The sequence below is a fragment of the Canis lupus genome, chromosome 37, assembly GCF_003254725.2.
Source record: "Canis lupus dingo isolate Sandy chromosome 37, ASM325472v2, whole genome shotgun sequence".
Classification (NCBI taxonomy): Eukaryota; Metazoa; Chordata; class Mammalia; order Carnivora; family Canidae; genus Canis; species Canis lupus.
In genome coordinates this window covers 25,656,819-25,669,281 of record NC_064279.1, presented here as the reverse complement: position 1 = coordinate 25,669,281, position 12,463 = coordinate 25,656,819, and the positions used below count along the sequence as shown (strand labels likewise).

General features: G+C 49.7%; 2 protein-coding genes across 11 annotated transcripts in view; one reads left to right on the top strand and one right to left on the bottom strand.

Moving 5' to 3' along the window:
* The window catches only part of STK36 (serine/threonine kinase 36), a 24,478-nt gene extending 18,507 nt beyond the window's left edge, over positions 1 to 5,971 (bottom strand). Inside the window, exons 1-7 of one of the 9 annotated variants that reach the window (XM_025441801.3) lie at positions 5,759 to 5,971; positions 5,240 to 5,305; positions 4,160 to 4,300; positions 3,972 to 4,049; positions 2,132 to 2,262; positions 1,637 to 1,886; positions 203 to 296 (exon numbers count right to left, since the gene is read on the bottom strand). In XM_025441801.3, coding sequence (XP_025297586.3) covers positions 203 to 296; positions 1,637 to 1,886; positions 2,132 to 2,262; positions 3,972 to 4,049; positions 4,160 to 4,300; positions 5,240 to 5,305; positions 5,759 to 5,971 — 973 coding nt within the window. The other 8 variants (XM_025441803.3, XM_025441806.3, XM_025441802.3 and 5 more) reach the window with 8 other exon arrangements.
* On the top strand, positions 5,911 to 12,454 carry RNF25 (ring finger protein 25). Of its 2 annotated transcripts, XM_025441816.3 has the most exons (10): positions 5,911 to 6,042; positions 8,274 to 8,348; positions 8,591 to 8,693; positions 8,784 to 8,851; positions 8,945 to 9,014; positions 10,168 to 10,239; positions 10,334 to 10,477; positions 10,819 to 10,911; positions 11,193 to 11,327; positions 11,530 to 12,454. In XM_025441816.3, the coding sequence occupies exons 1-10, from the start codon at positions 6,002 to 6,004 to the stop codon at positions 12,106 to 12,108; spliced, it is 1,380 nt and encodes a 459-aa protein (XP_025297601.1). In that variant the 5' UTR covers positions 5,911 to 6,001; the 3' UTR covers positions 12,109 to 12,454. The 2 variants fall into 2 exon arrangements, with proteins under 2 accessions (XP_025297601.1, XP_048962567.1); XM_049106610.1 differs by lacking the exon at positions 10,168 to 10,239.
* Positions 12,455 to 12,463: the final 9 nt, after the last annotated feature.

Genomic DNA, 12,463 nt, shown 5'->3' with positions numbered 1-12,463 from the left:
CGGTGCATGGAGCCTACTTCTCCCTCTGCCTATGTCTCTGCCCCTCTCTCTCTCTGTGACTATCATAAATTAAAAAAAAAAAAGAAAGAAAGTTCGAGCTGGTAGGGTAAAGCAGATGCACTGCATCCAGACATGGGGGACGAGGGTGGGTTGAAAAGAACACCAGGGAAGTGCCAAAGCCCTGGGAACCATAATGACTCACTGGTGACACGACCAGCTATAAAAGGATGATGTAAGAGGTCTGGCCAGGACAGACGCTGCCTGGGGTCTTTGGTGAGCAGTCCCTGCAGGAAGCTCTGTGGAAAGAAAAAATAACCCGTGGGTCCTTGCTTTCCTACAGGCTCTCTTCAGCTCCCCAGTAGAAGCAGGAAACCAAGACTCCTGAGTCCATTCCTTCAGCAAACTAGCTGGTCTTGATCACAGCCTCTCTAGCCCTATCCTCAGGCCTCATTTCCCTGGCTCCAGAGACAGACTTCACCGCCTCACCTCCCGGAAAGCCCCAATTCCTATCCAGAAACATTCTGTCACCTTCATAATCATCTTCAGAAAGCAAACGTTCAAAGGGGTCCAAGTCGCTCACTGTGTCCTCCCTTTGATTGTGGGTTTGTCTGCAGCCAGGTAGGAACAGATGCATTTGTGGCTAAACGCACACTCACACACAAAGTCACTGTGTAAAGATAGGTTTGGGAGCACGCAAAACAGAAATCTTTTGGCAAGTTTTCAGACGGTGGTGGGAAAGGGAGACTGCCTCTGAAAAAGGTACATCTGTTATGAGGTAATCTTGGGAAAATCCTCAGTTGGGCCTAAAACTGGAATAGAAGGTACTGGTAGGTGATGACCACTGCTTTAAAACAAGGTGATTAGTGTACTATGGCTCTTGCTGAATGAAGATGACTACGTGTCTGCTCTAAGACAGAATGAATATCTTGTGTCTCTCACTCACAGAAGTTTCTTTTGTTTAGATTCACTTTGATAACTACTTGAGCCTCCCCAACTAAATAGGTTAGGGAGAAACTTGTCCCTTTTCATCTCAGACAGGGCAAGGGAAAGTTATAATGAGACTGCACTCTGGGAAAAGGTTGCATTTAAATTCCATTGAGGGCCTAAATTTTGCCCTAGATAAGAAATAAAAAAAGGGTCAACTCTTTTCCCTCCCTCCCACCTCCCCCCCTTCCCCTGCTGCAACTTAGCTACAATCAACAAGCAGCATTTCTGTCATCTGCCCCTATCACTGAGCTAGCCCCACTAGCTCTGGCTGTCTGGATGTCTGAGGGTTCCTTCTTTCAGGAAGACTGAAAGTTTTGTGGGCAAATCTAAACATCATCTTGCATCTGATAGCAAATAAGCAGGATAGAGAGTGTGTAAGAGGACAGCATCTGTCCCTCGTGGCTCAAAATTACCTTCCCATTGCGATAAAGAATAATCTGCCCCCAGCAGAGTCTGCTATTCCCGTTTGGCCGATCTTAGAACAGCCTCCCAGAATCCGCCCCTGCAGTAGAAAAGCAAGGCAGCTTGGCCCAGCTCCTGCATTCATTCAGTAACTGCAAAGTCTTGCCCCAGATTTTTGAAAAGGGATCGGGGGCACAGGAACACAGGTGTCTGATGCAAAAGTAATTTCCCTTTCTATGTTTGTTACCTTGAAGCAAGGACTAATGGTGGTTGGCCAGCGCACAGGGTCCTTGAGAATGAGGCTGACCAGCTGAAAGATGCTTGTAGTATAGAAGGGAGGGGTGCCTACAGCCAACTCATACAGTATGCAGCCCACAGACCAGAGGTCTGCGGTGTGGTCATATGGTCGCTCTTCCACCAGCTCTGGAGACATATAAAGTGGTGTGCCTTTGATGGAGGTCAGCACCATCGTGTTGGTGCTCATCGCCCGGGCAAATCTGCAGGAGACGATGGAAGGAAATAGGAAGAGAGAATGTATGATCAATATAAACTAGGCCTGCTGACTACTACCTGTCATTGTGTGAGATATCCCAAATGCAAACAGAGAGCGCCTTTCAAAAGACCCAATAGGAATCCCAGTCTCCAGCTCGGGTTCTAATATGAGACCCGGGTAAGTCAAGCATATGGTCTAAGACTCCCTACAGAACTAGAAGCAGAGAAGGAAGGTCAGTCTTCTCCTCACCCAAAGTCACAGAGCTTGATACCACCACCCTTGGCAAGAAGGATGTTCTGCGGTTTCATGTCTCGGTGGAGGATGCGGTGGGAATGCAGATAGTACAGAGCAGACACCAACTGGGCAGCGATGGCTTGAACCTAGGGGTCAAACGGGTGCAACAAAAAGGAGAGGTCAGACGAAGGAGACTCCTGTTGATTCCAAAGACACTTCCCTAAATTACTGATGTCATCTTCTCTTCTTTTTCTTTCTTCCAGAGCTTCACATAACATCTTCCTTAGTTCTTGCTGCCCCATTCATTCATTCTTTCACTTGTTCATTCACTCACTCAAGGAAAATGTTCTGAGTCTCAGTAGCCACATGACCACGATGGGCAAATTATCTCATGCCTTTCAGATGTGTCATTTACGAAGTGACGATAATAATACCACCTCCCTTATAGGATTACTGCAAGGATTAAATAAATTACAGCATTCCATACTCAGAATGGTGCCTGGCACTTAGTAAACCTTCAACATACGTTAGCTGTCATTAAATGAGACAAAGTTCTTTTTCTCAAGAGAAGTATGCAAACGAATAAGATAGAAAAAATGGACGAAATGATGACTTACAAATAATAATCCTTAGAAGGAGATAAAATGATGCAGTAAGAAGTCTTGAGGGGGGCCTACTTGCTTGCTAGGGTACAGAGAAATCCCTACAACGAGTGTGGCTGGAGAATGTGTTCAACCAAATCCCACTGCTAACCACTAGGTCTTGGTGGTGAATCCTGCCTTAACTACGCCCCCTTATACCTTCCTGCCCTCTCTGGTACCACACACTAGCCCTTCTTCCCTAAAGATGCCTTTAGGGAAGAAACAGCATTAATAATCGTGAACTGGGGTGCCTGGGTGGCTCAATCGGTTAAGCAGCTGCTTTGGGCTCAGGTCATGATCTGAGGGTCCTGGGGTTGAGCCCCAAGTCAGGCTCCCCACTTCCGTCACTCCCCATGCTTGTGCATGCAGGCACACGCTCTTTCTCTTTCTATCTCTATCAAAAGAATAAATAAAATTGGGAAGCCCAAATGGCTCAGTGGTTTAGTGCTGCCTTCAGCCCAGGGTGTGATCCTGGAGACCCGGGACGAGTCCCACGTTGGGCATCCTGCATGGAGCCTGCTTCTCCCTCTGCCTGTGTCTCTGCCTCTCTCTCTCTCTGTCTCTCATGAATAAATAAATAAAATCTTAAAAAAAATAAATCTTAAAAAATAATAGCAATAATAACTAACTATATTGAATACTGTGTGTCAGGCACTCTTCTAAACACTTTACAAGAATTAATTCACTAGGGATCCCCCTGGGTTGCTCAGTGGTTAGCACCTGCCTTTGGCCCAGGGCCTGATCCTGGAGTCCCGGGATCAGGTCCCGCATCGGGCTCCCTGCATGAAGCCTGCTTCTCCCTCTGCCTGTGTCTCTGCCTGTGTCTCTGTCCCTCTGTGTGTGTGTGTCTATCATGAATAAATAAGTAAAATCTTTTTAAAAAAAAGAATTCACTAATCTTCACAATAGCCTCATGAAACAGACGTTATAATTACTTCCATTTTTAAATGAGGAAACAGCACAAAGAGGTTAAATGAACTTACCCACGAAGATCCAGCTAGAAAGTGGTAGGGTCAACCTCTGTACTCAGAGATTTGAGCTCCAGTGTTCACATACTTTCCTGTCACACCACACTGACTCCATAGACACCCAGAGTCTTGTATTTTCCTCAGGACTTTTCAAAATGGTGACGGTCAGTGCCCCGAGCTTTCCCTACCAGTCCTTAAGCTGAAAAGAGGTCAGGGGAGAGGAGAAGTTTGAGCCAGGAAAGGTACCTGGTCTTCAGGAAGTTTTCCGTCATCTTCCAAGATCTGAAAGAGCTCTCCCTCAGCATAGTCTGTCACCACCACCACCTGCAGGGAGAAGACAATGGTACTGATGGCTCCAGATTTATGCATTGTGAGGTCAGGAAATTTCTGGGAGCCTTCTTCTTGGGGAAGGGTGACCCAAAACCCAAGTGCACCTCTTTGTCAGTTTCAAAGCTGTCAAGCATATGCACTATGTTAGGATGCCGCAGACCCCGCATGATTTCAATCTCTCGTTGCAGATTTCTCAGCTCCTTCTCTGAGCGTCCTAATTTTGGAATGAACTTCAGGGCCACCACCTGTCAGTGGTAAGATGAAACATCAAGGCCTAATCACGCTATTGAAACATTCATCTCAGAGTTCCAGAACTCAGGCTTTAGATTGAACAAATTCTCATTACCCACTAGTCAGCTACTCCCCTTACCCCATATACCCTGGCCTTATCTAGGCCTCCCCCACCCCCTGCCCTAGGACAAAACAGCCTCCACCAGGCAGATCCCTTTGGTGGATTCTGGGAGAGGTGTTCTAATCTGGGTAAAGCACTCTGGGTAAAGATTTAAGAGAAAGAAAAAAAAAAAAAGATTTAAGGGAAAGAGAAAGAAGAAAAAAATGAAGAAAGAATAGAGTTCAAGTGGTCTCTCTCTTCTGCTATGGCTTGACAGAGAGAATAATAATAAACATAATTTATTTACTGTTTACTAGGTGCCAGACACTATACTAGCGTAGTGATTCAGTGTTAATCACATTTAATCCTCAAACCCCATCAATCAGATACTGTTTTTATCCTCATCCTAGAGATGAGGAAAGAAACGCTGAGAGGTTAAGTAACTTGTCCATAGTTCAAAGGCTACAAAGTGGTGGACTTAAGATCTGAACTCAAGTAATCCAATATTAGAGCTCCTACTCTGTAAGAGGAATGAGAGAGTGCTTCAGGAATACTGGCCGGTAATCTGGTCCCATTTTCCACAGTAGTTGGAGGTACAGAATCCCACCCAAGAGACGCCCCTCTTTGTGCACCACCTGAGCACTGTATTTTCTTCGACCCTTATACACCCTCCCAAAAGAGCCTTCTCCAATCATCTCCAACACGTGGTACTTTTCCATGACAGAGGCTTCAGGATCCCTCAGAAGGAAGGAGGTAGAGATGGTGGTGAAGAGCTACAGCTCCAGGGACAGGTCTACACATCTAGGAGGCCTGGTGCGGGGCATGGAAGAAAGCTTAATGTTAGCCACCTTGCCTTTTCCTTTTTCATAATAATCCAGGCTTCAAAAACATCGTAGTGGAGTGAATGGCAAGACGAGATCTCGGAGCAAACAGAGCGCCTCTTGTCGTTCTCCCTCCTTTCCAGCCCCCCCCACCCCACCCCAACTCCGTTCCCGTAGGACGCAGTGGCCCCCTTCCCTCTCCGCGCACACCCGACCGCCCGGCCCCGCCCCCTCCCCCGCCCCAGCCGCGTCCTCGCCCCGCCCCCCCCGCCCCCTCCATCCGGCCAGACCCACCGACCCCGCCCCTCCCAGCCTCTCCCAAGTTCCCGCCACCGCCAACCTGCCCAGCAGCCCGCCCACGGCCCCGGCCGGCGCGCTTCGCAGACCGGAGCCCCTCGCTCACCCCCAGCCTAGGCGCTTCCAGCTCCTCAGGCCGAGGGACGTGGGCCCGGGCCCTCAGCCCCGCCCCGCCCGGCTGCCTGCACACTTTGCCTGACTTACAATTCTTCCCCTCCCCCCCACAGCCGGACTCTTTGGACTCCCACTGTTACCAGCTGTAGTCGTTGGAATTGGCCAGAAGAAGCCCAGAGGACAGAGGCGCTCAGGCTTTGGGAGAGACGGAGGACTGCCCATAGGCACTTCCTAGGGCACTTCCGAGCCGTCCCTTGGGCCTCAGGACCCCCTGAGGACCCGGAGTCCACGGTTGCCTGGAAACGGCTGCGCGCCGGCTCCCTCCTCGCCGCCTCCGACTTCCCAGAGGGCATTTCCGGTTCCGGCTGTGGGCCGGAGGAGACATGGCGGCGTCTGCGTCGGCAGCTGCGGGGGAGGAGGACTGGTAACTCTGGGGGCATGGGCTTTGGCTGGCCGCCTGGGTCCGGTCCCGGAGACTGGCGGTGGCCGCGGACGGTCCGTACGGCGGGCTTGTGGGGCGGAGCGAGGGATAAGGGGTGGCAGCGGCGCTGACATGTCTTCTTGAGAGAGCTTCTGTACCGGGGAGCTGAGGGTGGAGGGGCACCGATCGGACGGGAGAGGAGGCCAGGCCAGCTCGGGCCGCGCCTTAGCTGGCTCGATCCCCTCTTCTCTGGCCTCACTCGTCTCATTGTCCTGAAGTGGATTTGCTCAGGGTCCCAAGGATGCCTGCTTATCACCTCTCCCACCTCCCTTTTACCTCCCGGAGCCGATGCCCTCCAGCCCCGACCCCTTTCCCCTTGGGTCAGCCTATTTCCGCCGAGGTTTTCCTCAACCTTCTCCCTCCCCGACAGCACGAATGAGCTTGTTTGAATAAAGCTTTACACCTCACACAAAGCTCTCCTAGTCCTTCTCTCAAGCATTCTCAACAAGAGACCCAAACCTGGAAGGACTCTGGGATTGGAAATAGGATAAATGTGGGTTCACTCCACATTTTATTAGCGTGTGATGCTGACCGGGCCACCTAGCTTCTGTGAGTCAGTGTCCTGAGATGTAAAAAAGTGGGTGTGGCATCTACCTCATAGAATAGTTGAGAGGCTCACGGTGGATTTATACATAAAAGCGTCCTTTTTCCAATTGAGGTGCGAGCACCTGAGGGGACTAGATGAAGCCTGAAGAGGTAAATCGATTTGCCAAAAAGGTGCATACCTATGACCTAGGAATCCAGGTTATCTGATTCTGAATCATGTTTTTGGTACTAGGACATTATACAGTCTCCCTACCCTCACCCCCTTTTTTGTCACCACCTCACATCCAGGTCCCAAGTCACAACTAGGGAAGGTGAAGCCTCTTCATGGATGTCATTGGTTCAAGGAGCCCAGCCACTGTTGGCCTTTTTGAGACTATCTAGGCTCATGGTTTTCAACTTATTTAGGGAAACTTTATGATTCTGAGGAGACACGTTGAGCCATGGAGAGGCCAGTAGTGATTGCACAGTTAGCCTGTGGTGTCCTGAGACTCCCACACTCACGTCAACCCAAACCACACCACTGTTATCTATTTTATATTTTGAGGGGCCTAAGACTTAAAAAGAAAATTTGAGAACGAGTAATATATGGGATATGCTAGAGCAGCCCTGCTCTTGATGAAGAAGGAACAATAACTGTAAAGGAAACCAAGCATGCGTCCTTATGTGCATTACCTGAGCAGAGCTATGGACTTGAGCCTATCACTAATCTTCAGTGTCATTACAACTCCTGTTTCTTTGATTAAACATGTATGTTCTCTCGTTGACATCAGGGCCACCTGATCTTGACCTAAACAGGTTGATCTAGATCAACCAGATAGCAAGGGTCGTAAATACATTGAATACCGACTATATCCTTTTCTTTCGTTTTTACAGGAGAAGGTTATATACAAATAGGAGAAAAAAGAACCTAGACTACATACTATGGCCAAGATATTATTAGATACTTTACATAAACAGCCTTTTATCATTACAATAAATCTAGACAGTAGGTGGCATTACCTACATATAGTAGCCAGAGTGACTCAAGCTTACGGAGTTACTCAGATCATGTAGCTATAAGTGATTAGTACCTATTACTCGAAAACTGGTGGCTCTTCTGCTACATCATGGTATTTATACCACCTAGACCTCTTTTTCTGTTCAGGTTGCTATCTCCTTGAGTAGGCTTAGGGTAACTGATACTGAGAGTATGTGTAGACACTGGAATCCACATGAACAGTGGTGTAGGGAAAGCTAGGAGTGGTATTGGTAGCCTTGATGTGAATCATTTGACAGCTTATTTCTGGGTCACAGAGATAGTCAACCAGCAGCACGATGGAATTTAAACAGAGTCAGGCTCTGTTTCTAGTTCTGCCTGTTAAACTTTGGTATTTGAGCCAGTCATTTCACCTTCCCAAGAATCCATTTCCTCATCTCTTGACAGGAATAGTCCCTTAAACTCTGATTCCCATGCTTCCTACCTGGCCCCTTGACAATGTAAGAAAATCTATTTCCCCTGTTTTTATGGAGGTTAGCAAAAGAACGCACTCAGGCAAAATTTCGTTTTGTAAAAGTCAGCCATCACAGGCTCTAGCAGGCTTTGATGGGGAGAGCTGTAATGGTGAGCCAATCTCCTCCTGTCTCTCCAGGGTACTTCCCTCTGAAGTCGAGGTGTTAGAGTCTATCTATCTGGATGAACTACAGGTGGTTAAAGGAAATGGCAGGTACGTATTCAACTGAAGGTGGGCAGGAGTCCCCTTAGTAATGAGCAGATTTCATGCAGAATCCATGAGCCTTGATTCAGAGAAGATGTTCTCATGGAGACAGACATACTCCTTTAATCTCCCCCAAAAGAAAGAGCCCACTTCTCACTTCCTCCATCAGCTTTACTGTTTCACTCCCATCTTTCCTGGTCCTCAAACTCCTGCCCAGTCACATCCCAGGTCCCCACTTCATCTACCTACAGATCCTCACCATGGGAGATCTACATCACCCTGCACCCTGCCACTGCAGAAGACCAGAATTCACAGTATGTGTGCTTCACCCTGGTGCTTCAGGTCCCAACACAGGTGAGGCCCCTGCCTTGTGGCAGCAAAGGGAGAAAGGAGAGAGGCTCTGGGGTGGAGTGCTTTAGCAGTAACATCATTTCCTCCCACTAGTACCCCAATGAGGTGCCACAGATCTCTATCCGTAACCCCCGAGGACTCTCAGATGAACAGATCCACAAGTAAGCTGGGCTGGTCAGGGCAGGGAAAATGGGCTGCAGCTCAGTCTGGTGAGGGGAGGGAGCAGGCCTAATGTTTGCTTTGCCCTTTTCCAGGATTTCACAGGCACTGAGCCACGTGGCCAATGCTGGGCTGGGTACTGCTATGCTCTATGAACTCATCGAGGTAAGAGGTGTGCTAGCTCGGGAAACTCCTAGAGCTGTTTCTCTTAGGGGAGGTAATGGGCCTAGGATCTTACATACATCTGGAGTCATTCATTTACTCTTGTTTAGGTGAGGCCTAAATCCAGAAAGATGAAATTTTCTGTTACCAAGAATCCTACCACCCCCCCAAAAGAGAGTTCCCTAGCTTCCCCAAGTGGCCTATGCTAGTATCCTAAAAATGACTTTGCCTTTATAACTTGAATTTTTCTTGATTCTGCTTCAAGGCATTCTCTGGGCACTGGCAACCGAAAGTAGCAAGAGATAGAGACCTTGCCTAGAGAGTCTCACCACAAATAAAAATTTGAAGGCTAGTCTGCCATTGCAGTGGACTAGGACTAAAAAAGTCATGGTTCTTTTACTCAGTTTCTCCCCTAATGAAGTTAACAACCCACAGAGAACACCTAAAGCTACAAGTTCACATACACAGACAACTTCTGTTGCTTGAGATTAAAAACACAATTAAGTACAGTCTTGTTTCAAAACTTCAAAACTTTGACTTTTGAAGAAAAATGTTCAGAAAAGAATGAAGGTGGGCGGCCTGGAGTCCGAGTGGCTTAGACCACTGTAGCACTCCTGAGCCCGGCCTCCACAATGCCACTTTGAGCTTTGTGGAATTCCAGAATATTAGCTATTCAAACAACAGTGCAAAGGAGTTTGTTTGCAGCCCAACTTGATGCCCTTGAGTTCTCTGTTCATTTGGGTTGTCCATGCCTCAACTTTTTCTGGAAGCTGGCTCGAAGAACAGACCTCTTAGAGTGATAATCAGAGGGGGTTAACCAAAGAAGACCTCCCAGAAGATAAGAGTTTCAATTGAACATTCTGTTCTCTCGAGGCATATTATTTTCATCCCTGAGGTGTACTAAAGGTGATTTATGAAGTGGAAAAACAGCAAAATTGGATTGTGCGGCTGGGTTGATGTGGCAGGAGGGGCAGGGACGCGGAGGACTGATTCCAGGGGGAGGACACCTCCCCGAGACAGGAATGCATGAACACAAAGTAACATGCTAGCTTAGTAGGAGACATTCCCGCATTCACCCCTGGGAATAGTAGAACCCTGGCTGTGTTCCCAGTTCTTGCCCCTGCCTCCCTGTTTGAAATGTCTTCTCTCCTCTCAGAAAGGGAAGGAAATTCTCACAGACAATAATATCCCCCATGGCCAGTGCGTCATCTGCCTCTATGATTTCCAGGTGGGTTTCTCCCTTGGGACCTGGCGTCTGCTTGGGCTGGCAGTGGAGGACTCATGAGAGCTCCGGCGCCATGCCCTGTGTCTCCTCCCTTCAGGAGAAGGAGGCCTTTACCAAAACACCCTGTTACCACTACTTCCACTGCCACTGCCTTGCTCGATACATCCAGCACATGGAGCGTGAGCTACAGGCTCAAGGCCAGGAGCAGGAGCAGGAACGGCAGCATGCCGCAACCAAGCAGGTCAGCTTGCCAGCCCCTGCTCTCACCTGACCGCCTCACACCCTTTTCTGTCCCTCGACTCCAGGGGCTCTTCGCCTTTTTGGGGTCACAGATCCCTTTGAAATTTGAAAGCTCACCTCTGTCCAGAAAAAAGGGTGTTCTTATATACATGTATACATGCTGTGTGCAGTTTCAGAGTTCCCAGACCTCTATCTGGGGAGGCAACCCCTGCCCTATCCTGCCTCAATGTGCCTGTGCCCTTCATCCCTGCCCTGTTCAGATTAGCCTGGCTGACTGGGTTGGGCAGCTGGCAAGCGAGCACTATGGGCCGTGAAGCAGGGCTGTGATTTCTCTATTTTTAGAAGGCAGTCGGTGTGCAGTGTCCGGTGTGCAGAGAGCCCCTTGTATATGATCTTGCCTCACTGAAAGCAGCCCCTGAACCCCAACAGCCCATGGTAAGGAAATTCCCTTGTCATCTGAGCCAGGAATAATGGCATCCTCCAAGGAGGGAGGGATGGCATCTTATCTTCCTCAAATGGGACCTCCAGAATTGGGCTTGACCTGCCTGGGACCCTGCAGAGCTACAGCCCCAACTAGGCTGAGGCTTTGAGAGCCCAGATCTGAGAGGCAAACCCAAGAACCTCAAGCAGATCTGAGGCAGTCCTGAAAGAGCAGGGATTCGAGTCTGCCTTCTATTTTTTTTTTCCCCGCTCTCACTCTGCTCACTGCCTTCCAGGAGCTATACCAGCCCAGCGCAGAGAGCCTGCGCCAACAAGAAGAGCGCAAGCGGCTCTACCAGAGGCAGCAGGAGCGGGGAGGCATCATTGACCTTGAGGCTGAGCGTAACCGGTACTTCATCAGCCTCCAGCAGGTGAGGGAAGCCTTCCTCACACCTCCCTTACTGCCCCCTACCTTCCCAGCAGCGCCCCTCTGCCATGGCCCTAGGGAGAGCTCTGTTCTACCCTTAAGGTTAGAGGCTGATGGCAGTTAGCCTCAGCTGTGAGCAAGGGGCCTACAGCTCCCTGCTTTGGGAAACTACACCTCCCTCACTGCATCTGCTCATTTCTTTCTAGCCTCCTGCCCCTGTGGAGCCGGAGTCGGCTGTAGATGCCTCCAGAGGATCCCAGCCACCCAGTGCCCTTGCCTCAGAACTGTCCACCTCATCAACTGCCCAGCCCAACCTGTCAGCTCCTCTGCCTGTGGCCTCCCAGTACACGTGTGAGAAGATTCCAGGGGCTGGGCCAAATCAGCAAAGGTTGGGCGAGACCCAGAAAGCTATGATAGATCCCCCCCGGGCCAGTCGAGGCCCCTGGAAACAGCCTGAACGGAGGCACCTAAAGGGAGGGGAGTGCCATGCCCACAAAGGTACCAGTGACACCCAGGAACTGCCACCTCCTGAGGGGCCCCTCAAGGAGCCCATGGACCTAAAGCCAGAACCCTGTAGCCAAGGGGTTGAAGGTCCTCCCCAAGAGAAGGGGCCTGGCAACTGGCAGGGTCCCCCACCCCGCAGGACTCGGGACTGTGCTCGCTGGGAGCGCTCCAAGGCTCGGACACCGGGTTCTTCCTACCCCCGCCTGCCTCGGGGTCGGGGAGCCTTTCGTCCTGGTACTCGGAGGGAGCCCCTGAGCATGGAGTCTGAGGACGGTTCCTAGCAGTACTGTGGGGGGCAGGGATTTGGGGGGGCAGGGAGGGGCAATAAAGAGATTTGGCCTTGTTTGGCTTTCTTTGCTTAGTAGCGCCTAGCCTGTACAGTATGGCTTTTTCTGAATCTCTAGCAAGACCTGAGTGGGAGACTAGCTCCAACTTTGCCCTGAAGTCCCATTTTCCCAAGAGATCAAGTTCTGAATAAAGATAGGCCTGACACCTCAGCCAGCGTGGTGGGTTTCAGGAAAACTAGTAGATGCCAACATCTAAGCAGAACATGCAAGAATATGATGTGCACACACCCACCGTGTATATGTCCACATTTTTATGTATATACATTTTTTTAAAACCGAATGCCTTTAG

Excerpts from the sequence above, each read along its gene's own strand:
- RNF25 (XM_025441816.3), top strand. The coding sequence starts at position 6,002 with ATGGCGGCGTCTGCGTCGGCAGCTGCGGGGGAGGAGGACTG. Across the intron at positions 10,478-10,818 it reads AGCATGCCGCAACCAAGCAG|AAGGCAGTCGGTGTGCAGTG; the intron begins GTCAGCTTGCCA and ends CTCTATTTTTAG. Across the intron at positions 10,912-11,192 it reads CTGAACCCCAACAGCCCATG|GAGCTATACCAGCCCAGCGC; the intron begins GTAAGGAAATTC and ends ACTGCCTTCCAG.